This window comes from Rutilus rutilus, assembly GCF_951802725.1.
Source record: "Rutilus rutilus genome assembly, chromosome: 6".
NCBI classification, from domain to species: Eukaryota; Metazoa; Chordata; class Actinopteri; order Cypriniformes; family Leuciscidae; genus Rutilus; species Rutilus rutilus.
The window spans coordinates 45,990,240-46,015,509 of record NC_140214.1 but is presented as its reverse complement, the minus strand read 5'-3'; the positions used below and the strand labels follow the sequence as shown (position 1 = coordinate 46,015,509).

General features: G+C 38.7%; 1 protein-coding gene across 8 annotated transcripts; it reads right to left on the bottom strand.

Moving 5' to 3' along the window:
* Positions 1-2,317: 2,317 nt before the first annotated feature.
* On the bottom strand, positions 2,318-21,372 carry LOC311292543 (uncharacterized protein). Of its 8 annotated transcripts, XM_084412267.1 has the most exons (16): positions 21,036-21,128; positions 19,233-19,295; positions 18,408-18,503; positions 13,242-17,660; positions 12,974-13,160; positions 12,453-12,549; positions 12,275-12,372; positions 9,379-10,281; positions 9,181-9,243; positions 8,983-9,045; positions 6,454-6,522; positions 4,685-4,744; positions 4,391-4,417; positions 4,102-4,304; positions 3,195-3,354; positions 2,318-3,057 (listed from the first exon to the last, which is right to left on the bottom strand). In XM_084412267.1, the coding sequence occupies exons 8-16, from the start codon at positions 9,383-9,385 to the stop codon at positions 2,933-2,935; spliced, it is 777 nt and encodes a 258-aa protein (XP_084268393.1). In that variant the 5' UTR covers positions 9,386-10,281; positions 12,275-12,372; positions 12,453-12,549; positions 12,974-13,160; positions 13,242-17,660; positions 18,408-18,503; positions 19,233-19,295; positions 21,036-21,128; the 3' UTR covers positions 2,318-2,932. The 8 variants fall into 8 exon arrangements, 5 of the variants coding, with proteins under 5 accessions (XP_084268393.1, XP_084268389.1, XP_084268390.1 ...); XM_084412263.1 differs by lacking the exon at positions 9,379-10,281 and having other exon boundaries at positions 21,036-21,243; XM_084412264.1 differs by lacking the exons at positions 9,379-10,281; positions 13,242-17,660 and adding an exon at positions 17,891-18,184 and having other exon boundaries at positions 18,443-18,503; positions 21,036-21,243.
* Positions 21,373-25,270: the final 3,898 nt, after the last annotated feature.

Below are 25,270 nucleotides of genomic sequence, written 5' to 3'. Positions count from 1 at the left end.
CTTTTGGGTGGTTGCTAGGATATTCTGGGTAGTTGCTAGGCGGTTGCTAGGATATTTCTGATGGTTGCTAGGGTCTTTTGGGTGGTTGCTAGGCGGTTGCTAGGGTATTTTTGGTGGTTGCTAGGGGCTTTTGGGTGGTTGCTAGGCAGTTGCTAGGGTATTTTGGGTGGTTGCTAGGGTGTTCTGGGTGGTTGCTAGGCAGTTGCTAGGGTGTTCTGGGTGGTTGCTATGGTGTTGCTAGGCGGTTGCTAAGGTATTCTGGGTGGTTGCTAGGGTGTTCTGGGTGGTTGCTAGGATGGTCTGGGTGGTTGCTAGGCGGTTGCTAGGATATTTTGGGTGGTTGCTAGGGTCTTTTTGGGTGGTTGCTAGGCGGTTGCTAGGGTATTTTAGGTGGTTGCTAGGGTGTTCTGGGTGGTTGCTAGGTGGTTGCTAGGGTGTCCTGGGTGGTTGCTATGGAGATTTTAGGCCATTACTTATTGGCTGCTCGATAATATAAATCCTCTGAGGGAGAGAGAGAGGGAGAGAAACGCAGGGGTGTCAGGCCCTTTGTGTCTGTGTGTGTGAAAACGTCGGTTTGGATTTGAATTTTTTTAGAATGCCCAATGTTAAGTCAATGGGAGTTTTTCCGAGTTTTGATCGTCATTTTTAGGAAAACCGTAAGTCCGATCAGTCTGAAAAGATAGAGCACACCGAGTCAGATCTGTTTGAGTGTCTGAGCCGATTTTGGAGTATGTAGAGTTAAAGCTCTAGGAGGAGTTTGAGTCAGATTTTTTAGTAAGAAGAATAATAATAATAATAATAAGTTTAAATAGGATTTCAATATGTTGGCTCTCTCAAGCCAACTTAATAATAAGTTTAAATAGGATTTCAATATGTTGGCTCTCTCAAGCCAACTTAATAATAAGTTTAAATAGGATTTCAATATGTTGGCTCTCTCAAGCCAACTTAATAATAATAATAATAAGTTTAAATAGGATTTCAATATGTTGGCTCTCTCAAGCCAACTTAATAAGTTTAAATAGGATTTCAATATGTTGGCTTTCTCAAGCCAACTTAACTAGATTAAAAAGTTCGTCGAGACAAACTTTAAGTTGGCTTGAGAAAGTTTGGACTGGAAAGTTTAAAATTTAAAGTAGTTTGAAGATTAAAGTAGTTTGAAGTTTAATTTAGTTTAACGTTTAATTTAGTTTGAAGTTTAAATTAGTTAAAAGTTTAAATTAGTCTAAAGTTTAAATTAGTTTAAATTTTAAAGTAGTTAAAAGTTTAAATCAGTTTGAAGTTTAAAGTAGTTTAAAGTATAAAGTAGTTTACAGTTAAAAAGTTGTTGGGGGTTTTCTAGTGGGTTGCTAGGGTGTTCTGGGTGGTTGCTATGGTGTTGCTAGGCGGTTGCTAGGGTATTCTGGGTGGTTGTTAGGCGGTTGCTAGGGTGTTCTGGGTGGTTGCTATGGTGTTGCTAGGCGGTTGCTAGGGTGTTCTGGGTGGTTGCTATGGTGTTGCTAGGTGGTTGCTAGGGTATTCTGGGTGGTTGCTAGGCGGTTGCTAGGGTGTTCTGGGTGGTTGCTATGGTGTTACTAGGCGGTTGCTAGGGTATTCTGGGTGGTTGCTAGGCGGTTGCTAGGGTGTTCTGGGTGGTTACTAGGCGGTTGCTAGGGTATTCTGGGTGGTTGCTAGGCGGTTGCTAGGGTGTTCTGGGTGGTTGCTATGCGGTTGCTAGGGTATTCTGGGTGGTTGCTAGGCGGTTGCTAGGGTGTTCTGGGTGGTTGCTATGATGTTGCTAGGGGGTTGCTAAGGTATTCTGGGTGGTTGCTAGGCGGTTGCTAGGGTATTCTGGATGGTTGCTAGGCGGTTGCTAGGGTGTTCTGGGTGGTTGCTATGATGTTGCTAGGCGGTTGCTAGGGTGTTTTGGTGGTTGCTATGGTGTTGCTAGGCGGTTGCTACCCAGATAGCAAATGACATCTGGCCCAGTTGTGGCCCACATCTTCCAAATTCTTCTGGCCCACATACTGCATGGAATGACGGCGATGACTCAACCTGAGTGTGGCAGCTAGAAGTCAGCCATAACCAGGCCAGATGTGGGCCACATCTCAGAAATGGCATGGGCCACAACCGGGCCAGATCTCAGAAATGGCATGGGCCACAACCGGGCCAGATCTCAGAAATGACATGGGCCACACCTGGGCCAAATCACAAATGACATGGGCCACACCTGGGCCAAATCTCAAATGACATGGGCCACACCTGGGCCAAATCTCAAAAATGGCATGGGCCACATCTGGCCCAGATCTAATCATAATATAATAAAGAAAATACTCAAATAATCAGTCAAAAGTGATTTAATAAATATAAATATTTCATGAATACATTTAAATTTATAAATAGTAATCAAAAACAGGAAACAATACATATAATAAATACATTATATAAATATATACAATAAAACAGGCAGGGTCCAGAAGGGGGTACTGCAAGAAACCAGAAGGTAGTCCAAAGAAAACAAATATTTATAAATAAAAATCAAAAACAGGAAACAATAAATATAATAAATACATTATATAAATATATACAATTAAACAGGCAGGGTCCAGAAGGGGGTACTGCCAGAAACCAGAAGGTAGTCCAAAGAAAACAAATATTTATAAATAAACATCAAAAACAGGAAACAATAAATATAATAAATACATTTTATAAATATATACAATTAAACAGGCAGAGGTCCAGAAGGGGAGGACTGTCCAAAGAAAACATTAGACCAAGGTCTACATATTAGGAACAAGTTCTACATATTATGAACAAGGTCAAGCAAGTGTCACTCAGAACCAGGAGAATTTAATAAAGCAAGTGGAGAATCAGATCTATAGTTAAAAAACAGAGCAAGGCAAAAGGGCAGCCCGTTGAGCAGGCAGAACAGGCAATTGTCAGAACCAAGAAACAGTCAATTTTTTTGTCTTGCCCGACGGCCTCCATCCCTGTCTGCGGAAAGCTGCAGCCATCTCTTTATCCAGTTTTCTACTTCCTGGTCTGTTGCAGTGGAAGTCAAACGGTTTCTTCTGACTGCAGCTAAAATGACACATATGACCAACAGTAAATAAGCAAATTATTATTATTTATCATAAAATCTATCATTTATAGGGAATTGTTTTTTAGCTGACACCAAACACAAATAAAACACAGTAGTTAAGTTCAGAAAGCCATACCATTAATTACAGTTTTCAGCGAGGTGTCTTTGAATGCCGCTTTTCCATTGATTCCCCTCCAGTTCATTTGCCGGGCCATGTCATTTGATAAAAGGAAGTTCAGAATCCGCCATGCACTTTCCTTTACTGTTGTGCCTCCCCTCAAGGCTAACGTGTTTATCTGTAAAAATAAATATATGGACAAATAAAGGAACAAGCAAACATCATACTCGATTAGAATGTTCAAAAATGGGTTTGGCTTTTACCGGTTAATATAACAGTTCATTTGAAATTATTTAGCCTATAAAAGGATAGTAGAATAGCCGAATAGCCGTTTCTGTTTTGAAGTGCATAAAAGTGTGTCCATCCATCATAAAAGTGCTCCACACAGCTCTGGGGAGGTTAATAAAGGCTCTTTGAAGCGAAGCGATGCGTTCGTATAAGAAAAATAAATAGCTTCCAGCAGACAGGCCTTGGAAAATATACAGCCATTCACTGCCATTATAAAGCTTGGAAGAGCCAGGACATTTTTTTAATATAACATTGTATTTGTCTGAAAGAATAATGTCATATACACCTAGGATGACTTGAGGATGAGAAAATCATTAGCTAATTTACATTCATTTCAGTTCCTTCAGCAGTAGGGGGAACTTATTCGCAACCATCAATCTCATTGGTTAGTGCTAACTATGACCATCCACATTTTGACTTCAGCAAATCAGTTAGAGTGAGTACAATTGCCGCTTCTTCACCAAGCCAAACCTTTCTTGTTGCTTAACCATTCCATGTCGAACCGGCCCAGCCAGTACAGATATGATTTTAACACGTGGTTGACTACATTTTTTACCATGTACAATGAACAAAAGATGAAAACACTGACACAGTTAATTGATGAGTTAAATTGTTCTATTGAAATATGAAATCTTACCACAGCTGTCTTGTAGTCTTCCTGCTGCAGCTGCCCCTCAATGACTTGAAGTTGTTGAAAACTTGACAGTGGAAAACAGTCTGTGTTTAAAGTTGGGTTGTCTTCTGTAGTTGATAATTTTTTGAGATCGTAGACCAATTTAACCAACGTTCCCATCTGTTCTTTGATCATTTCTTGGTTTGCAAGAATTTTGCGTATCCAAGCTATAAAAAAGAAAAAGCTATGAAAAAAAGCATATTACTGTGTTAAAAACAAAAAAAAGCATTAAAAAAAAAATGTCAGTACTAACCTTCACTGAAACCAGTGTGGGATGATGCTAAAGAGAGGAACACCACAACAATATATTAGTTTGAACAGTAAGAGTAAAACAAAAGAGTTGAAGAGTAAAACTCTTTTTTTACTCTATAGCTCTGCAGATTTGGTTGTACATAATTTGGTTTAATAGGTTAATGAGTTAAACACGGTCAGTTTTAGAACTTAAATTGTTGTGAAAGAATGCATGTTGTGTAACAGTATTTTGGAAATATGGGTAAACCTGTAAGATTTGAATGCAGTGTTAGTGAACTGACACAGTATTACTTACAACTTAAGACTTCTGCCTCTCCATGTCTAAAGTGTGAGGTGCGATTCCTTGCTGTCAAGGCTATTTAGTGGGAAAGGCCAAAGTTTAGCAGTAGATTTTAGCACACGTTACAGTCAGGTCCATAAATATTGGGACACAGGCACAATTTTTATTTTTTCAGGTATTTACCAAAACATATTCAAGCTATAGTTATTTAATGGATATGGGCTGAAAGTGCACACTCTCAGGTTTAATTTGAGGGTATTTACATCCAAATTGGAGGACGGGTTTAGGAATTACAGCTCTTGAGAGAGCCACCCCCCCTTTTTCAAGGGACCAAAAGTAATTGGACAATTGAATCAAAAACGATTTCATGGACAGATGTGGGCTATTTCTTTGTTATTTCTTAATCAATTAAGCAGGTAAAAGGTCTGGAGTTGATTCGAAGTGTAGTATTTGCATTTGGAATCTATTGCTGTGAACCTACATCATGCGTTCAAAGGAGCACTCCATGCAAGTCAAACAGACCATCATTAGGCTTCAAAAACAAAATAAATCCATCCGAGAGATAGCATTAATATTAGGAGTGGCCAAATCAACAGTTTGGTACATTCTGAGAAAAAAGAATGCACTGGTGAGCTCAGCAACATAAAAAGGCCTGGAGGTCCACGGAAGACAACAGTGGTAGATGATCGCAGGATCCTCTCCATGGTAAAGAAAAACCCATTCACAACATCCAGCCAAGTGAAGGACACTCTCCAGGAGCTAGGCGTGTCATTGTCAAAGTCTACAATCTCACAAGAGCAAATACAGAGGGTTCACCACAAGGTGCAAACCATTCATAAGCATCAAGAACAGAAAGGCCAGATTAGACTTTGCCAAAAAGCATCTAAAAAAGCCTGACCAGTTCTGGAAAAGCATTCTTTGGACGGATGAAACTAAGATAAACTTGTACCAGAGTGATGGGAAGAGAAGAGTATGGAGAAGGAAAGAAACTGCTCATAATCCAAAGCATACCACCTCATCAGTGAAGCATGGTGGTGGTAGTAGTGTCATGGCATGGGCATGTATGGCTGCCAATGGAACTGGTTCTCTTGTATTTATTGATGTGACTGCTGACAAAAGCAGCAGGATGAATTCTGAAGTGTTTCGGTCAATATTATCTGTTCATATTCAGCCAAATGCTTCAGAACTCATTGGACGGCGCTTCACGGTGCAGATGGACAATGACCCGAGGCATACTGCGAAAGCAACCAAAGAGTTTAAGGGGAAGAAGTGGAATGTTATGCAATGGCCAAGTCAATCACCTGACCTGAATCCGATTGAGCATGCATTTCACTTGCTGAAGACAAAACTGAAGGGAAAATGCCCCAAGAACAAGCAGGAACTGAAGACAGTTGCAGTAGAGGCCTGGCAGAGCATCACCAGGGATGAAACCCAGCATCTGGTGATGTCTATGCGTTCCAGACTTCAGGCTGTAATTGACTGCAAAGTTTGATTTATGATAGTTAATCTCTCCCATTACTTTTGGTCCCTTAAAAAGTGGGAGGCACATATACAAACTGTTGTAATTCCTACACCGTTCACCTGATTTGGATGTAAATACCCTCAAATTAAAGCTGAAAGTCTGCAGTTAAAGCACATCTTGTTCATTTCATTTCAAATCCATTGTGGTGGTGTTTAGAGCCAAAAAGATTAGAATTGTGTCGATGTCCCAATATTTATGGACCTGACTGTATATGGGTAAATTATGGGTTAAATGGGAAGAAAAGGTTTTATCGTAAATTTACGGGTTACTGATGTCTGTTTCAATGGTGTTGATGTCCTCCTTTGGTTGCTGTGGATTTGTTTTTGGCACCCTGATGGCATCAAAACAAGCCATAAATAAATGTCACCCCTGAATTTGGCTAACATTAGATATTAATGGAGAACTCCGGTCAATTTTAACATTGAGCTAATTTTTTTTTGTAAATTTGTAGCCAGCGCACATACCTGTATTTACTTCGTTTTTTCGGTCGAAGCCCACAGTAGTCGATTGTCGAGAGTCGACAATCAACTACTGTGGACTTCGACCGAAAACAGGAAGTAAATACAGGTATGTGCGCTGGCTGAATTAACATCACTTTTATTCATATCTTTCACATCTACTGCAGTCAGATTCACCCGTGATCACTCTAAAGGAATCACTCACATGGCTGTGCACTTGTAATGACACATCAAGGATGTTAAAGGGATACTCCACTTTTTTCGGAAATAAGCTCATTTTACATCTCCCCCAGAGTTAAACAGTTGAGTTTTACCGTTTTAGAATCCATTCAGCCGATCTCCGGGTCTGACGGTACCACTTTTAGCATAGCTTAGCACAGATCATTGATTCTGATGAGTCCAGTAGCATTTCTTTCAAAATGACCAAAGAGTTTCAATATTTTTCCTATTTAAAACTTGACTCTTCTGTAGTTAAACCGTGTACTAAGATCGACGGAAAATGAAAAGTTGCAATTTTCTAAGCCTATATGACTAGGAACTACTCTCATTCCAGCGTAATAATCAAGGAACTGTGTGGCTGTACCATGGGTGCAGCAGGCGTAATGATATGACGCAGCGCCTGGAGATGTAAAATGAGCTTATTTCCGAAAAAAGTGGAGTATCCCTTTAAGAGGCTAAAAGCAGGTTTAAAACGTGCCCCATTTAAGTCAACAGGGTGGAAATTTTAAAAAAAGAGTATAACACGGTGTAAGCAACACCGATTTTTGTCGTTCTCTGTACTGACAGCACTCCAAATTTACAAAAAAAAAAAAAGAGCTCAATGTTAAAATTGACCGGAGTTCTCCTTTAACACAAAACACAAAGATATAAGCTGTGTCTGAAATCACTCCCTATCCACTATTTAGGGTGTCGGCCATTTTGTAGTGGTGTCCGAATTCTGAGTGAACGACATCATTCCCTACATTTGTTCACTACTTTTACCCACAATCCTCTCTGAACTAGAGCGTACATCCGATGTACACTTGCTGAAGCACAATTTCCCACAATCCAATGCGTAGAGGACTGAGCTCGCATGAAAGTCCGGGAGCGAGTGAGTTTAAACCAGAGATTACTTTACAACTTATCTTATTTTTGCTTTAACATTGATTTAATCCTTATCCTGTCATCTGTGAGCGTGAGTTTAACAATTTCAATCGATGAAACTACAAAGCTGGCACAGAGGTATTACAAAATATTCAATATGATTGTTGTTAATTTTATTTTATAAAGCAAGTAACATGTAAGATAAAAGGAGTTTTATCACGTGTGACAAAGCCTTTACTGCGACAGCTCCAGCTCTCCGACGCGCAGTGTAAACGTCAGCGTCCGAATTCACTCACTTACTTTCGTTCACTCCTTGCAGATATAGTGCACTCAAACGCCATACACTATTATATAGGGATTAGTAAATGAGTGAACGGTTTCAGACACAGCTATAAACATTCTAAGATAAAAAAAACATTATAATCCAGTCATTCTAAGCCAAAATGGGGGTCAACCTAGGACGAATTGCAACAGAAGCAAACTAAACTAATTTTGTATCCTCAATATATCCTGAGTAAAAAAAAAAAAAAAAAAAAAAAGCCCTGAAGAATCCCATTTGGGATTATACATAAAGGAAGTACCGGTAGTACTTTAAACCATTATTATTGCAGAGATGGGGTTTGGGGCTGGGTCCCGGGGACTGTTACTGAGGGTTCACTTTTTTATTTTACCTTCCTTTGTCTTCTGCATTTTCCTTACCCCTGTTCCCTCAGACTCATCTCCCAGAAACAGTCCCACAGACCCATCCCCAAACCCCATCTCTGCAATATTAAGTAATAAAGGCTGGTTTAAAGTACTTCCATCTATGTATTAATGCTCATGGGTAGCCTAAACAGGTTCCATTCAGACCTTAACATCAAGTCTTTTACTGTTATATGCCAACAAGACATTTTCACTTGGCTATACCCAATGTTTAGATCTGTTGTGGTATTTATGCAAATTAGCACATACATAATTAGATTATGCACCGTTTGCCCATGTTAACAACATTTAAAAAATCAACTCAGTAATTCTCATGGTGATATACAGGTTAAAAATGTTACCCTAATCATGAGAAAAATAATGAATAGGCTATATTTGGGTCTTTCTAAACTTTCCCCTAAAGGGATTCTTCTGGGCTTTTTTCCCCTTACTCAGGACATATTCAGGATACAAAAATCTGTTGAATTTGCTTCTGTTGCAATTTGTCCTACCTTTTTTCATAAAACGACTGGACTCGTACATCTCCTGTGTTTTCTTCAAATACTCACAATTCATAGTCTCTGCATCCTCTCTGGCCAGTGGTAGAGAGTAATTCCCTGCTCTGCTGGTACCTGTACAGGAAAACAAGAGGGAGGATTTGGAGAGGTCAGTGTTCAGGAGCTTTGAGGCAAGTTTAAGTCTAACTATTATCAAATTGAAGCACATCTACTCTGTAACTCACATGCCCGGTGTTTTCAAATACTCACAATTCATAGTCTCTGCATCCTCTCTGGCCAGTGGTTGAGAGTTATTCCCTGCTCTGCTGGTACCTGTACAGGAAAACAAGAGGGAGGATTTGGAGAGGTCAGTGTTCAGGAGCTTTGAGGCAAGTTTAAGTCTAACTATTATCAAATTGAAGCACATCTACTCTGTAACTCACATGCCCGGTGTTTTCAAATACTCACAATTCATAGTCTCTGCATCCTCTCTGGCCAGTGGTTGAGAGTAAGGCTCAATCCCAATTCACCCCTTGCCCCTACCCCTTGGCCCTACCCCTCTGTTTTGCGCGTTCCCGTGAAGGGGTAGGGTTGTCTCAATTCTCTTTTGGTTGGAGGGGTAGGGGTAAGGGGAAGGGCCAGATAGCCCTTGAAACGAAGATTTTTCGGGACCACACTTCAAACGAAGGGGTATGAAAAATGTACCTGCATACACCGGCTACAGAGGCAACATGACTGCCAATAATCATTTTCTTTGTCACATTCAATCTTGTGTTCATATTTACGGTCATGTTCTTCAAAGAAACGGTTGCAAAAAAACGCTAAAGTTCGTTAACAATATGACGCGTGTAAAAAGCAGTTTGAAGCGAAGTGGACGCGCGAATGAGGCGAATTCGCGTCCACCGCGCCGCGCTAAACGTCTCATTCGCGCCGCAAGACCTCCAGACGTGCTTAAACGCGTCTTAACATTGAAATCACTCGCGCCAGACGCTCTATTCACGTTTAGTGTGAACGCGGCAGCATTAGGCGTCGAAGATATCGTCATCTCCGTTGTTTTCTGCGAACTTCAGAAGAAAAATGCAAAAAATAGCTGTAACTCACGCAAGACTACAGCTGACGACGGCATCTTGGAAGTTTGTGATAAACATTGGCGCATTTCCTGTGACGTAGGCGCTATAGCCTATATATAGCGACGACGTATAATGAAACGGTGTAGTAGTGGTGTCCCATTTCTTAGGGGAATATTTTCACCCCTACGCCTTGGCACTCTGTTTCAAGGGGCAAGGGTAAGGGGTAGGCGAAGGGTTAGGGGTAGGCGAAGGGGTATGAAATAGAATTGGGATTGGGCCTAATTCCCTGCTCTGCTGGTACCTGTACAGGAAAACAAGAGGGAAAATGATTCTACAATAATTTAATGTGTGTGGCGATCGAAAGTGAATGATAATAATGTACGGTCAGCAAGGTTTTCACTGTTGTGGCTTGCTTAACCTCTCGAGAAATCAAACCTAATGAGTGCAGCACACATAGAAACTCAGTAAACATACTGCGATAATTTATAAAATCCCTATAGTGTCTCATTATTCAAAAAGTAATTGTTCAAATGTAAGAATTTAAAATGAACGATGGAGCAGACATTTAATACGATTAGGGGAAAAATGCCTTTTAAAAGGAGTCATATAATGGTACATGCACTTTTACAAGTTGATTGTACTGAAATGTGTGTTGGCAGTGCCTGTACACAACCATCATAAAATGATAAAAATCCATCCAGTGTTTTTTTTTTAATCTTCATATGTTTTCCCCTCTCTCAAATCAAGCCGTTCGACCATGTGACGTCACAAAAATCGACGCCCCTCCCACGATTGTTGATTGACAGCAGCGTTTCAACACAGACCCACCCTCGCTCGTGAGCGAGCTGTCAATCATAGCCCGTGCGGACCGACGCGGTCACTGTTGATATGCTGGACTGGAGCACTGTCTATGAGCAGAATGGCGTCTAAGCGATTGTGGTGTTCTGTTCTTGGGTGTAATAAGGAACACAGCATCATTTTGATGTTCCTAAATCCGAACCACTGAAGATGCAGTGGCTGAGTTTGTTTTCGAAGGGAATATTCCCCAAGATCAACGTCAATGCTTTCATGTTTGCGCGAATCATTTCACACACCAGACTGCTTTACAAACGAGGGTCAGTAAAGCTGGTTTTGCTAAGAAGCTGCTCTTGCTAAGAAGCTGCTCCTGAAAAAAGGATCGGTACCAACTATTCGTGTTCCTGCTGCACCTCTAGAAGAAGTGAGTGTAATGTTTTATTAACCTTTATATTAATATTTATATTAATCTTTGCAAATCATTAGCACGCTTCACGATGAATGCGGCTGTTTACATTACGGCATGTTTTCTATGTACGGCGTTCTCAATATAATTCATAATCCCACGTTTATAATGAACAGCGCGTTATGGTTATTGTGTTATTTCAAAAGGTGTACGCACATAACAGAGGGGCGGGGTCAGCACAGCTCATTATCATTTAAAGACACATGCACTTAAACGGCGTGCTGAAAACAGAGCTGTTTTTGACCAGGTAAAATTAGTTCTTACAATACTAATGAAAATTTAATTAAAGTATATTACAAACTTTTAATTTAGACCCTAAAGAATCATATTAGCTTGTACAAAAATGGCATTATATGACCCCTTTAAATGTAAAAATATGCAGATTTAGATTCGTCAAAGCTGATTTAACATTGATGAGAATATTGCTTCAAAATAAATTATATTTACAACACAAAAAAATCCAAGTGAATGACCGATTTACTTGTCCGAAGGACAAGCACATGACAAGGCTTAATGTCGAGCCCTGCTTTATTTAAACCAATTGTATGCCTCATTGTTTTTACATAATATGTATTAAGTAGGGATGCAACGAAATTAAAATTCTGGGCCGAAACCGAAACTTCTGGATGCACTTGGCAAAAATAATCAATCATTTTCCTGAATTAAAAAAAATAAGTCAAACAAAAATAGCCACAATTATTTTGAAAGTAACACAAAAATTGGACAGAAAATAGGTCCATAATAAAATAAATATATATATATTCAAATTAATATATTATTCTTTATTCAGTTCTATGCAACAGAATCAGATTTCATAGATTGTCCTAGAAAGATATTATCAGAGCATGCAAGCAGAGCATAATAAACGGATTACAAAAAAATAATCGTTTGTGACAGCGCTACTAAATTCAAAGACAAAAGTGTATTTCCAGAACTGATGATAGCATTCCTCAAACGAATTCACAAAAAAACAAATGTGTTAATAAAACAAATTAATAGAACTATAACTGTGGCACAAATTGGCCAATCTTACATTTCCTGATGGGGTTGATTTGCACTTCTGGCGCTGCTGGAAGTGGAAAGTTTGCTTCATCCTCAGTTTCACTATCATCGAAAAAACGTGCCCTTTTACTGAAGAAAAAATAAATAAATAATTCAATTGATTGTCCTCATTCAGCAGCCATACTCTGCTCTGTATGTGCTGTATTTACATGTGTCTTTTTCTTCTCACGGGGGGCGAGTCCACGTCTGTAAGGTCTGTGTTTATTTCTGCCTCTGGTAGTTTTTGGCGAGCTTCTTCATATGTTTCTGTATAGATAAACAACAAGGTTTCTGTGAAGCAAACTAAAAAAAACATTAAAGAGAAATTATGAATAAATAATAGGAGGAAATTTTATATATATATATATATATATATATATATATATATATAGGCCAGATTTACTAAATAGGCACAATCTCTTTTTTGGGGGGAGGTAAACAATGGTGCAAATACCAGGAAATTAACTAGCACAAACCTTAGTTAATCACCTTGCATGATTCATTTAAATTAATCTGAATGATTCAGCATGAGTTTGAAAGGGAAACTCTTAAAACCGCATATGCAACAAGGTCAGCCGCAAAAACAACTGTTCACACCTTTAGTGTCTTTAATAAATCCCGACACCAAAAGACGGTTTATGCTGGTGCAACCTGTTAGTAAATCTGACCCATGGAAGCTAAGGATATGTACCTCTAGTAAAAATAATCCGGATTTTGAAGGGAGTCCAGGATGGTCCTGGCTTTACCATTGATTTTATGGCTTTAACTCTATCTTCATATTTGTATGGAGGCCACATACAAACATTGTCCCTTACCCAATTATGGGGGACAACCTCGACTTCATTTGTGGTTACAAAGATTACGATATGATACATTGGCTGAAAAAAACAAGAGTTGTAATTAATTTTAGACTTCATTTAGATTAATTTAAAAAACGAATTCATATAAATGCCACTTACAAAAGCATGTCCCACAATATAATCCAGAAATGGTGTTGCTGCTTCTCAAGAACTATGTACATTAATTGGTGATATTATTAAGATGTGTGAGTCAGAGGGAAGACTGCAAATTTGTCTCCCAGAGGCAACCTCACACACTTCTGCCAGGGCTTTGTGAGCTCAGTAAAGTGCATCACTGTTGACAAATTGGACACGATGAATACTCCCATGTTTCTGGAGTCAAGAGGGTAAGTGTATAAGGCCTCTTTCTCTCTATACTCTTGAAACATAACATACTCTTTACCCCCATAAGCAATGATGTTTTTTACTGAAATCACTTTGCCATGAATAGAAATGCAATCATCTTTGCTCGATATTCGCAGCATGACACCATCAACAGTAAGCTGTCTGAACTGATGTACTGCTTCTGTCAGTGTTTGTGGTACAGGTCCATTTTTATGGGGGCACATCAGTGATATTTCATCAGTGGAATAACAGTTCCTTTCCTCATGTTCTGACAGCCTGCGGATTATCTGTGCAAGTGGATTGTGAGGTTTCCTTACCAATCTCTTAAGCTCACCAAGATAATTTTCATAGGGGAAGCCAGATATGCCATCTAAAGGACCATGCACTTTAACATCACTAGCAAGATGTACCAAGCCATGAATGTTGTATACCACCATCTCTTTGCCATACAACAAGCCATAATGCTCAACAAATGATACCAAAAAGGAGTGAGCCAAATCATTCATTTCGATACAATATTTTGAATTTGCCAAGATGTAGATGGCAACAGACAACAGCATAAAGTTATCATAAACCTGGCGAGGCAACACACTCTTTAAAACAACAGGGCCTGTGTACAGCAACAGTTGACGGAATTCAGTTGCCTTCCAACGAAGTCTCTCACTGAGAGCCCTAGGCTTTCTGGCAAACTCTGCTGGAATGAACTCCTTCAATGCTACCAGTCTCTCAGAGATACCCAAGACTTGAATGCTCGAAAGTCTTGTACGCAGGGGGCCCACTGCACCACACCACAGATCCGTTAGACGTCTCACTACACCCAAACACACAAGGTGCATGTAATCATGAGGAAAACCCGTTACCATGTCAATGTCAGTTTCTAGAAGAGGACAGCGTGTTAGATGGTGTTCCTCATCTAATCCCAGTCGAAAAGCTTCATCTGTTCTACAGGAGGCATCGTTCTCAGGAAATGTCATGCGGTGTTTCACATAGGAACCTTTCTGCTGACATTTGTCACAGCCATAGTATCCTGTGTGAGATTTTATACCTTTGATAAAGGCTCGTGCTGGAGCGTCACACATGATAGACGTTACCTTGACAAAGAAAGTCTTGCCACCAAAAACAAAACCTCTTCTTAAACTCTGCAACTCACAAACTAAGTGACTGAGATAGTCAGAAAGATTTTTTGGCTTAGTGGTCCCACAAAACAACCCTACGACAACAGGTTTCTTAGATAGACCTTTGAACATGCCAAGAATAGGCCAAAGTTGAACTGAAGAACTTTTGAAAAGTGGGATGCCGTCAAAATTTAGCTGCATGTTAAATGTGTGCCCGTCTGTAAAATAAGAACATACACTTCTCAACGTGTTTCTGAAAGCATTGACAATACCAAAATAGTGGAAAGATCCACCGGCAATCATCTCCACATTGTACTCTGTTTTCGTTTTTAACAGTGACCTTCCATCTTTTGGCAGGAATGGTAAATGCACTCTAAGAATTGCCAATAAAGCAGAAAGTGCAATGAGAGATACACCAAAACGAAGTGCCCAGTCAGTAATGCTGCTTCTGAGATCACTTTCATCGTTTGTTTCGCCAGTACTGCTACAATCATAGCTACTGTTTGTATTCTCACTAACAGAGATGCAAGTAGGATTCAGATCTGAAGGTCTGCAGTCAGAGGGAATGCCACCAGGAGGAATGGTAACAGGAGAGTTGTTAAGATTATCAGTATGGTCATACACCTCATGATTCACTGATTTAAGAAAAGTGTCAACTCTTTTGAGGGCCCTTTTCCTAAGATTGCTGCGTTCATTGTAATTCATCACTAGTGAACACAATACAGAGTCACAAATAAAATATGCATGGAATAGCCTATCCCTAATGAGTTCAAGCTCAGGATGTTCACTACCCTATAATGAGAGAGAAACAGCAGATTAGGAGAGCAAGTTAAATTAAAGGGATAGTTCACAGTAAAATTCTGTCATCCTTTACAATCAACAAATAAACATTAAATGACAGTGATTAAACAATATACAAGTCAAGAGTATTATTCTGTATTACAGGTATTTACAGACAGGTCAAAAGAGACAAGAGTTTGGTAGAACAGTATAAATCCATACATTTAAAATAAAAAAAATTTTTTTTTTGCAAAAACAATATCTGATCATGTGTCATCATACTAACGCTACAGTGGATTGAATCTAGTTGGTTTTGTTTTTCTTTTTTTCTCCTTTTTCCTGCATTGATTCTTTACACATCTATCAAATCACGTGCATCATACTAGATTTTTTTTAGCTGGCTTTCCGTGTAGTGTAGCTATCACGACTTTGCGAGATGAGTGTAATAAGATACGAGTTATAAGATATGTGCAAACAAGGTGAATAAATTTGTATTCATAAACTTTATCACACTTGAATTGTGATACTAAACTAAATCTTGTTGAATCTTATTCCTAAATAATGAATGTGCAGTTTTTTCCAAGCTGCATTCATAACCAAAGAGTAAAATTGCGTTCTAGGGTCTTTAATGTCGGTATTTTTTTTTAAATATAATATTTTGGCATTCTAGTGTTAATTTTGAATCTTAAAGTGTGTTTTATTCATTTGAAAAAAAAAAAAAAAGAAAAAAAAAATTGTGAAAGACAGGAGGTGCTGACTGGAAGCGTGGACCTCTTTTGAGTCCCGCCTATATTAGGTGAGTTAATTTTAATTCATTACGGTTTAATAATTATGATACTAAAAGTAATCTTTTGGTTTAGATTTTTAATCATGAATAATGGATTTGTTACAGTTTTTGCACGATAATAGCCGTTTAATGGCGTCAAGTGATTATAGTATTTTAAATGTATTAAACTTTTTCTGCTCTAGGACTAATATTAAATGTAAAGTTTGCTTCATTAAAGGGATATTTCAGCTCTGGAAAGATGAATGTGTATTTAAAATGGGTAATTTATGTAGTAGAAATGTGAAATTATTTTTGAATTTGGAGCCTTCTAGACTGAGAAAAGCCAGAAAATTTATTTTTAGCTTTTGGGGATGAAAAACTACAACTCCCAGAATGCACTTGCTTCACTGCCCTAGGAAGCCACGCCTACCGGTGAGAGAGTGCAGTTAAACACAAGGCTAGCTACTATTGAGTCTCCGTGACGAGTCTGACAGGGATTTCGAGATCGCCCAAAATTTCCTGGATTCGGCTTTTGCGTTCTACATCCTCCATTGATTAGGTTTACTGTGGCGAGCAGGACGAGTGAGAGCGACACGAGGCTGGTGGCTTGTTTACTGATGATGAGCAACAATGGTGAGATGCACCGTTCTCGTATCTCACAGAGGAGCGGGAATTTCCTTATCAATCAATCCACAGCAACGATCACTTGTTTAGCGTTCATGTAAACACTACATTCAGATTCACCAATCGGAGTGAATTCAGTTAGACTGAAACAAAAGGTGTGCATGTAAACAATGAATGGATGACTGCAGAAAGCAAAAGCCGAATCCCGGACATTTTGGACGATCTCGACGGCCGGACATGTCCGGGAAAAAGAGGATGGTAACCCCTAATACTTTCTCCTACTACTCAGCTTTCTCCACAGAACAAGAGTCTGTTAGCTTAGCTTCCAAATAAAAGATAGCTGACACTATCTGTGTTCATGCTGTGAGTGAGATCGCATCCTCATATGGGCAGGTTGAGAACATGCGGAACAGCGCCTTCTACTGGCTGTAGTCTTTAGCCTTTGGACAAAAAATCCTCAGATGACGCAAAATTATGATTTTTGCGTCATCGGAGGATTTTTTCCAGACCAAAAAAAAACAAAAAACAAACATACAAATCTCTCGTCTCAGGGGGATATGAGGGTGGAAAGCAGGGTAATTTGAAAATACTACAGGTTTTCTACTGATACAAAGCTTAATGCTAAATCCTGAAGTATCCCTTTAATGTTAGATATACGGTAAGCAAATTTAGCATTGTACATCTTTATTGATGAGTTGTTTTCATTAAAAATAATAATAACCACGAATTAAGCATTCATTTTAGAAGTAAGTGGAAATCCAAAGACCTTTTGTGTTAAAACGCAGGTATACCTATGTCATCAGTCTAATTCACCTTGTTAAAAGTTCTGCTTAATATAATAAATTCATTTATGCTTCCATGACAAGCACATATACACTAAAGAGAAAATAACTATACAACTGTAAACACCTTTAAAGGTGCTGTATGTAGGATCCAGCGGCCTCTAGCGGTGATGTTTCAGATTGCAACAACAGCGCTCGTGCTCGTGAAAAGCAATAAAGTTACAAATGTAGTCTTTCACATCAGATAACGTTAGCAAATGGTCGGCGTTAGCTGGCGAACTAATGATGTCTAACTTGAGCCAACTAAAGCACAAAATCACAATATATTTTACATGCTTTGAAGTATTGTTAGCTTACCTGTCCAAAAGGGTGAAAGCCAACTCAGGGTCTGTTTTTATACCTAAAACAAAGCGGAGGTCTCTCCATAATTCAAACGCTCTGCCAATGTTGATCCGTGTTTTCGTCCTGAGTCGATCCGATTGACGTTTGGCCTGACGAGCTTCAGCAGATACTTTTTTTTTTTTTTTTTTTTTTTGGAGTTTGTGTTGGAGTCTGTGTTGTGCTGGAGGCAGGTCGTTTTTTGGTGTTATCAGAGCCATTCTCTGGTGTTATCAGACTCCATGTCGTTAGATGCAGTGCCGTCGCAATAGACTGTAAATATAAAACGGAGAGGCTCGGGAGCGCGCATGCACGTCACATCCGGTGGATTTCGCAGAAAATCCGACCCGGAGACTTCACATAAAAATAGGAATACTGGCCTTCAGAGGTAATAGCAAAACGCGAAAAGTGGATCATTGTAATGTGTGATTACAACCCCTTCACAGACGGGCAATAAAAAAAGGATTCATTTTATAAAAAAAGTTACATACAGCACCTTTAAGTGATGCTTAAAAAAAAAAGACAACTTACCTTGGTTGAAATAAGGGATGGTTAGAGAAAAGAAAAAAAACAGTGGAGGATGATGCAAAATCTAAAAAAGGAAACAATAAAAAGAATATATTACAGGTAACCACTACAGTAGTCCAAAATGTTGAATGAGGTGTATGCTGCAAATTAATCTAATATGAATATATAAAATAAATCTAAAGTGAAACTAAGAATGTGCTTAAAAACATCTTATAGAAGTTATAGCAAAGGATGACTGTGGCGAGCAGGCCGAGGCTGAGGGCTTTGAGAGAACAGCTGGAGGCCAGTGTGATTACTGATGAGTAACACCTGTACGTTGCTCATTATCAATCACTCACCAGCCTCCGTTCTCTCACTCTCAGCCACACCCTGCTCACCACAGTCACAATGATCTGTTTGCAGACAAGAAAAATGGGTAAAATAAGACTGAGTAACTACTGTAATATCAACTATTACCTAGGTCTGTATAGACGTGCAGTAGTCAAAGAAATTAATTGATTAATCAAATTGTGGTAAAAAAAATCATGGATTTTAATTTATTGACTAGCAAAATATTATGGTAACACGAGAAACTGCATTAATTATGCCCATGTTTCTCATCTTTTCAGATAATTTTCAATTAGTCACAATTTTGAACTGGTAAAGGCAGATAAATAAACATTAACATGGACAGCTAAGATAAAGTGCAAATAAGGGAAACATCTCAAGCTGTTAAAACATGGCTGATGATGTAGCTTTAAAGAATATAGGCTAAGCCCAAATACTAACTTAAGTGTCTCAAAAATATACTTACATGGATAAAGATGCTTAATGGTTGAAAGAGCTCTTAAAAGAGCTTTTGGGGGTCATTTAGCTGCTGTTGACACAAAAGCAAAATGGAGAAAAATAAGAAACATGACTGAACAGAATTAATTTTATCAATATATATATACACACATTCAGTAAACTTTGAGTTATTATTACTTAATCAAAACAACCCAGCTGCTGATTGATATTACTTGGAATAAAAAAAAAATAAAAAAAATAAAAGGGTGTGTGTTTCTCTCCCTCCATTGTGTCCACTGTCTCCCCTCCTGTCCCATTTCTCATAGGTTGTTCTACCCTAACTGGTCAGCGGTGTCCGTCTTTTAACAGCGGAAATGAAAGGGTGAAAGGGAAGCTGTTGGAATTGTGTTTATTTATTTTGATTGGGAATTCTGTGAAGTCATTGATAATGTTGTTTTTCTCCCTTGTTTTTCTTACTTTTAGTGGTGTGTTGGCCACAATTAACCTAAGAACAAACTGCCTGAGTTATGAACGCTGTTGGGGCTTTTTTGCGTATTGAAGGAGAAATTCTTGTTATGCTAGGCTGTATAACAGTTCATAAGAATACCGTGTTTACTTTGGTTGTTTAATTGACGTTAATGACAGACAGCACCACGTTTCTAAGGTTGCTGTAATTGTAAGACCTAATCCAATATCCTCCCTGAGACCCATAAGGGAAAACAAGTTTTGTTAATGTTTATATATATATATATATATATATATATATATATATATATATATATATATATATATATATATATATACATACATATATATATATATATATATATATATATATATATATTTACATTATTTGTAAACATGGCCAAAAATTTGGTTTTCCATTATATGCGATATGTATATTTTCATTGTCTCTAATTTGAATAGTAATGTGTTTTTAGGAAACATGTAATGGAAAAAAAGTAGCTATAACGAGTAATAAATAGACAACATTTTTATAATAGCTCATATTTCATATAAATATTTAGCATTTCTTTCCTATTCACTTGTCTCCTAAAATGCCTGACAAGCATGTCCCGGTGTCCTCTACAGTGGACATGAATAAAACAGATGCATGTCTCATAACAGAACGTCATATTCTTATTTAAAACCCCAAAGATGTGAATTTATTACAAAAAAAAAAATGTAATTGATCAAATCATATTTCTATAAGAGTGCTGAATTTAATCATCCAGTCAGTGTCAGTCAGGATAGGGGGGTTGTCATGATGCAAACTCCAAACATTTGGTATCTCTGAAAAACCCTGAATTTTTAACGTTACAGGACAAAATGGTCTCAAAAAAATGTCATCTAAGCTACAAAGGAAAACTTCTCAGGCAGATATAATGATAACATGGGCACATATATTTATGTATGGGCACATATATTTATGTTTTCGGCCATACACGCGCCGAGAACCGCTGTGAGGTTAAAAGAGAATATCGTATTTTCCCGTGTCGTTCGGCCATTTCTGTGGGTGCTTGAGCAGTGTTCACGCGCTGTCTGAGAAGAGGCCGCGCTTCAGGAGTAACTTATGTTTAACGAATTCAGTTCCCTTTCGCATCTGTGATTCATAGTTTTTTAAAATACTTTATTGTAATTATCATTAATAAGTAGGGCCAAACGTTAACATGACAGACATGCGCACGCACAAGTGACGTAACAGATTTAACAGCAACAGGTTGTTTGCCTCTGTTAATAGATTGTATAATTTACTTAGTTCATGTTTTTAAACGTCATTGATAATTGTAGTTATAATTTGTGAAGTATATCGAATAATTAAAGTACTTACCTCCAGAAAACTCAAGTTATTCCTCTCAGCAGGGAGTAGACGAGTAGACAGTCAGGATGTGTGCACGCGCTGGCTCTGACTGGCCAGACTTCCGTTTTCGCTACCTATTGTTTTCGCGGGCTTTGCACGCGAGTCTGGCACCAAAGTTTATATATTTTAATATTTATACATATATAAAATGTATATCATCACACAGCATACCTTGTTAAATTATCCTGGCATTCAATTATTAATAATAATAAAACTGCTGTGATTGGTTAATAGAGCTTCGCGGCTCTAGCGCCGCGGTGGTTGATGGGTAAAATTGCCATTTTGTGAGACCACTTTGTGATGCTCCGAAGAGGGATTTTTTTTTTTTTTATGCTTACAAAAATATACATAAATATAGCTGCAAGCAGCCATTACCGGGGCCAAGCAGAATAAGACGACAAGACCTGACACCTTCAGCCATATCAACTGCAACAATGAGCAATTACAGACATTTAAAGAGGATTTTAGACGAAATGGCTGAAAAATCATATAAAAAGTAATTCAGAATATGATTTAATGGATTATCACTTTCGACCAATAGGTGGAGCAATTACAAAACTGATGTGATGTGGTCAGAGTGAAGTGACAATGACACATACAAAGTTTGGTGTCAATATTTCAAGGGATTGCAGAGATAAAGCCTGAATAGTGCTTTTGGCATCATGCCTCAACTTTGCTGCTGCGCTATACGAAAACGGTTTCGTCTGTCGACACGAAATCCATAACTTTTAGTCGGCACAGTCTGGAGATGATACGATTCGATTTTGGTGAAAATCGGACAAACAGTCTGGGAGGAGTTCGAAAAAGTAGGTTTTGACTGAAAATCAAGATGGCGGACAGGAAGTTTGGCCAAATAAGGAAAACTTGGTATCTATGTTCTCGGCTTGACCCAGGGAATCTATTAAGACCAGTGGCATTTCAATAGCCAGATTTATTCAAAAGTTATTAGCCTTTTTGGAAATTTTGTTATAACTTTTGACCACTAGGTGGCGCTGTCTCGAAATATTTTGGGTACCTTTAGGGGATGGAGCTGATTGCACATTCTGAGTTTCGTAATATTACACCAATGCATTTGTTTACTATAGCATTTTATTTCACAAAACTGTATTGAAGTCAATGGGAATTTCATGTTTTGTTCTGTTATAGCGCCACCAAGAGGCTCAGTCCCACCATTTTTTTTATGTGTCCTCAGAGTGAGCCCATGCATATTTGTGTCGATTTTGGTGAAAATATCTCAATTCGCTTCGGAGTTATAGACATTTATATGAAAAAACACGTAAAAATTGACTGACACATGACTTTGATTGGATTTTACTACCCCTAAACATCAATATTTTCGCATTTGGGCATTGGCGTATAGCTATCGACCTATGTTTCCAAACTTCTGAAGGTGGTTTCGTCTCGATCGGACAAGCGGTTTCAAAGATATAGCCAAATGTTTTTTAAGCGCTAAATCACAACGCTACACAAACCATAAGGCGAAACCTAACATGTTTGGTATCGTTGGACTCGGCAACGATTCAGGAGTCTAAAGAGATGAGTCCTGTGAAAATAAGTTGACCACAACCAAAGTTATAAGCATTTGGAAGCATTTGGGGAAAAAAATTCACCACTAGATGGCACTGTTTCGAAACTTCTCAGGCTCCTTCAGGACATCGTGCTGATGACCCATACCGAGTTTCGTAACGATAGGTTCATGCATTCCTAAAATACAGCATTTTAGCACATAATTCAAAATGGCCGACAGCCAAAATGGCTGATCTGGGAAAATTGGATATCAGTCGACTCAGCATGATGCCCTGAATCTAACAAGACCACTTTTATGATTTTTGGACAAACCATTCAGAAGTTATAAGCAAAAACAGCCATTTTTCATATCTCCGGACCAGTAGGTGGCACTGCGCCGAAACGCAGCATGTAGGCTCAGGTCATGCTTGTGATGATATGTGCTTAGTTTGGTGTGAATACGATAAAGCGTTGCGGAGATACAGGCTTGTGTCTGTTTTCGCAAGCGCTACATAAAATTTGTTTGCGCGGTATTCGAGAACGGTTTGACGAATCAACACGAATTGCATAACTTTTTGTCGGCATGGTCTGAAGATGATCTGATTCAATTTTCGTGGAAATTGGAGCAACGGCCTAGGAGGAGTTCGAAAAAGTAGCTTTTTCGGAAAATTCAAAATGGCGGAAAAATTATAATGACGGAAAATGACGTCATATGGTGCAATCGAATCGCCATGAGCTCACGAATCAGAGGAAAAAAGAATTTTGTTTCTAGCCCTTGTGGTTCAAAAGTTATTAGCAGAAACATGAGTGAAACTTTGGACAGTTGATGGCGCTAGAGGGAATGACTTAGACACACCAAAATTGGTGTATTTAATGTTGGGACTGTCCTCTATCAGAATGTCAAACCATTACAACTTTCCCGCAATTGGTTCTATGGGCTGCCATAGACTCCCAGTCGGAACAATGAAGAATAATAATAATAAATATAGCTGCAAGCAGCAATTATCGGGGCCAAGCGCAAGCAGATGACAGGATATGCCAACATGGCTGAAGGTGTCAGACCAACTGCAACAATGAGCAATTAAAGACATTTAGAGAGGATTTTAGGCGAAATGGCTGAAAAATCATATAAAAAGTCATTCAGAATATGATTTAATGGATTATCACTTTCGACCAATAGGTGGAACAGTTACAAAACTGATGTGATGTGGTCAGAGTGAAGTGACAATGACACATACAAAGTTTGGTGTCAATATTTCAAGGGATTGCAGAGATAAAGCCTGAATAGTGCTTTTGGCATCATGCCTCAACTTTGCTGCTGCGCTATACGACAACGGTTTCGTCTATCGACACGAAATCCATAAGTTTTAGTCGGCACAGTCTGGAGATGATACGATTTGATTTTGGTGAAAATCGGACAAACGGTCTAGGAGGAGTTCGAAAAAGTAGGTTTTGAATGAAAATCAAGATGGCGGACAGGAAGTTTGGCCAAATAAGGAAAACTTGGTATCTATGTTCTCGGCTTGACCCAGGGAATCTATTAAGACCAGTGGCATTTCAATAGCCAGATTTATTCAAAAGTTATTAGCCTTTTTGGAAATTTTGTTATAACTTTTGACCACTAGGTGGCGCTGTCTCGAAATATTTTGGGTACCTTTAGGGGATGGAGCTGATGGCACATTCTGAGTTTCGTAATATTACACCAATGCATTTGTTTAGTATAGCATTTTATTTCACAAAACTGTATTGAAGTCAATGGGAATTTCATGTTTTGTTCTGTTATAGCGCCACCAAGAGGCTCAGTCACACCATTTTTTTAATGTGTCCTCAGAGTGAGCCCATGCATATTTGTGTCAATTTTGGTGAAAATATCTCAATTCGCTTCGGAGTTATAGACATTTATATGAAAAAACACGTAAAAAATGACTGACACATGACTTTGTTTGGAATTTACTACCCCTAAACATCAATATTTTCGCATTTGGGCATTGGCGTATAGCTATCGACCTATGTTTCCAAACTTCTGAAGGTGGTTTCGTCTCGATCGGACAAGCGGTTTCAAAGATATAGCCAAATGTTTTTTAAGCGCTAAATCACAACGCTACACAAACCATAAGGCGAAACCTAACATGTTTGGTATCGTTGGACTCGGCAACGATTCAGGAGTCTAATGAGATGAGTCCTGTGAAAATAAGTTGACCACACCCAAAGTTAGAAGCATTTGGAAGCATTTGGGGAAAAAAATTCACCACTAGATGGCACTGTTTCGAAACTTCTCAGGCTCCTTCAGGACATCGTGCTGATGACCCATACCGAGTTTCGTAACAATAGGTTCATGCATTCCTAAAATACAGCATTTTAGCACATAATTCAAAATGGCCGACAGCCAAAATGGCTGATCTGGGAAAATTGGATATCAGTCGACTCAGCATGATGCCCTGAATCTAACAAGACCACTTTTATGATTTTTGGACAAACCATTCAGAAGTTATAAGCAAAAACAGCCATTTTTCATATCTCTGGACCAGTAGGTGGCACTGCGCCGAAAGGCAGCATGTAGGCTCAGGTCATGCCTGTGATGAGATGTACCAAGTTTGGTCTGAATACGATAAACCGTTGCGGAGATACAGCCCTACGACTGTTTTCACAAGCGATACGTAAAATTTGTTTGCGCGGTATTCGAGAACGGTTTGATGAAT

Excerpts from the sequence above, each read along its gene's own strand:
- LOC311292543 (XM_084412263.1), bottom strand. The coding sequence starts at position 13,157 with ATGTATCATATCGTAATCTTTGTAACCACAAATGAAGTCGAGGTTGTC. Across the intron at positions 4,305-4,390 it reads CCACACTGGTTTCAGTGAAG|CTTGGATACGCAAAATTCTT; the intron begins GTTAGTACTGAC and ends TCTTTTTTATAG. Across the intron at positions 3,355-4,101 it reads AAGACTACAAGACAGCTGTG|ATAAACACGTTAGCCTTGAG; the intron begins GTAAGATTTCAT and ends TTATTTTTACAG.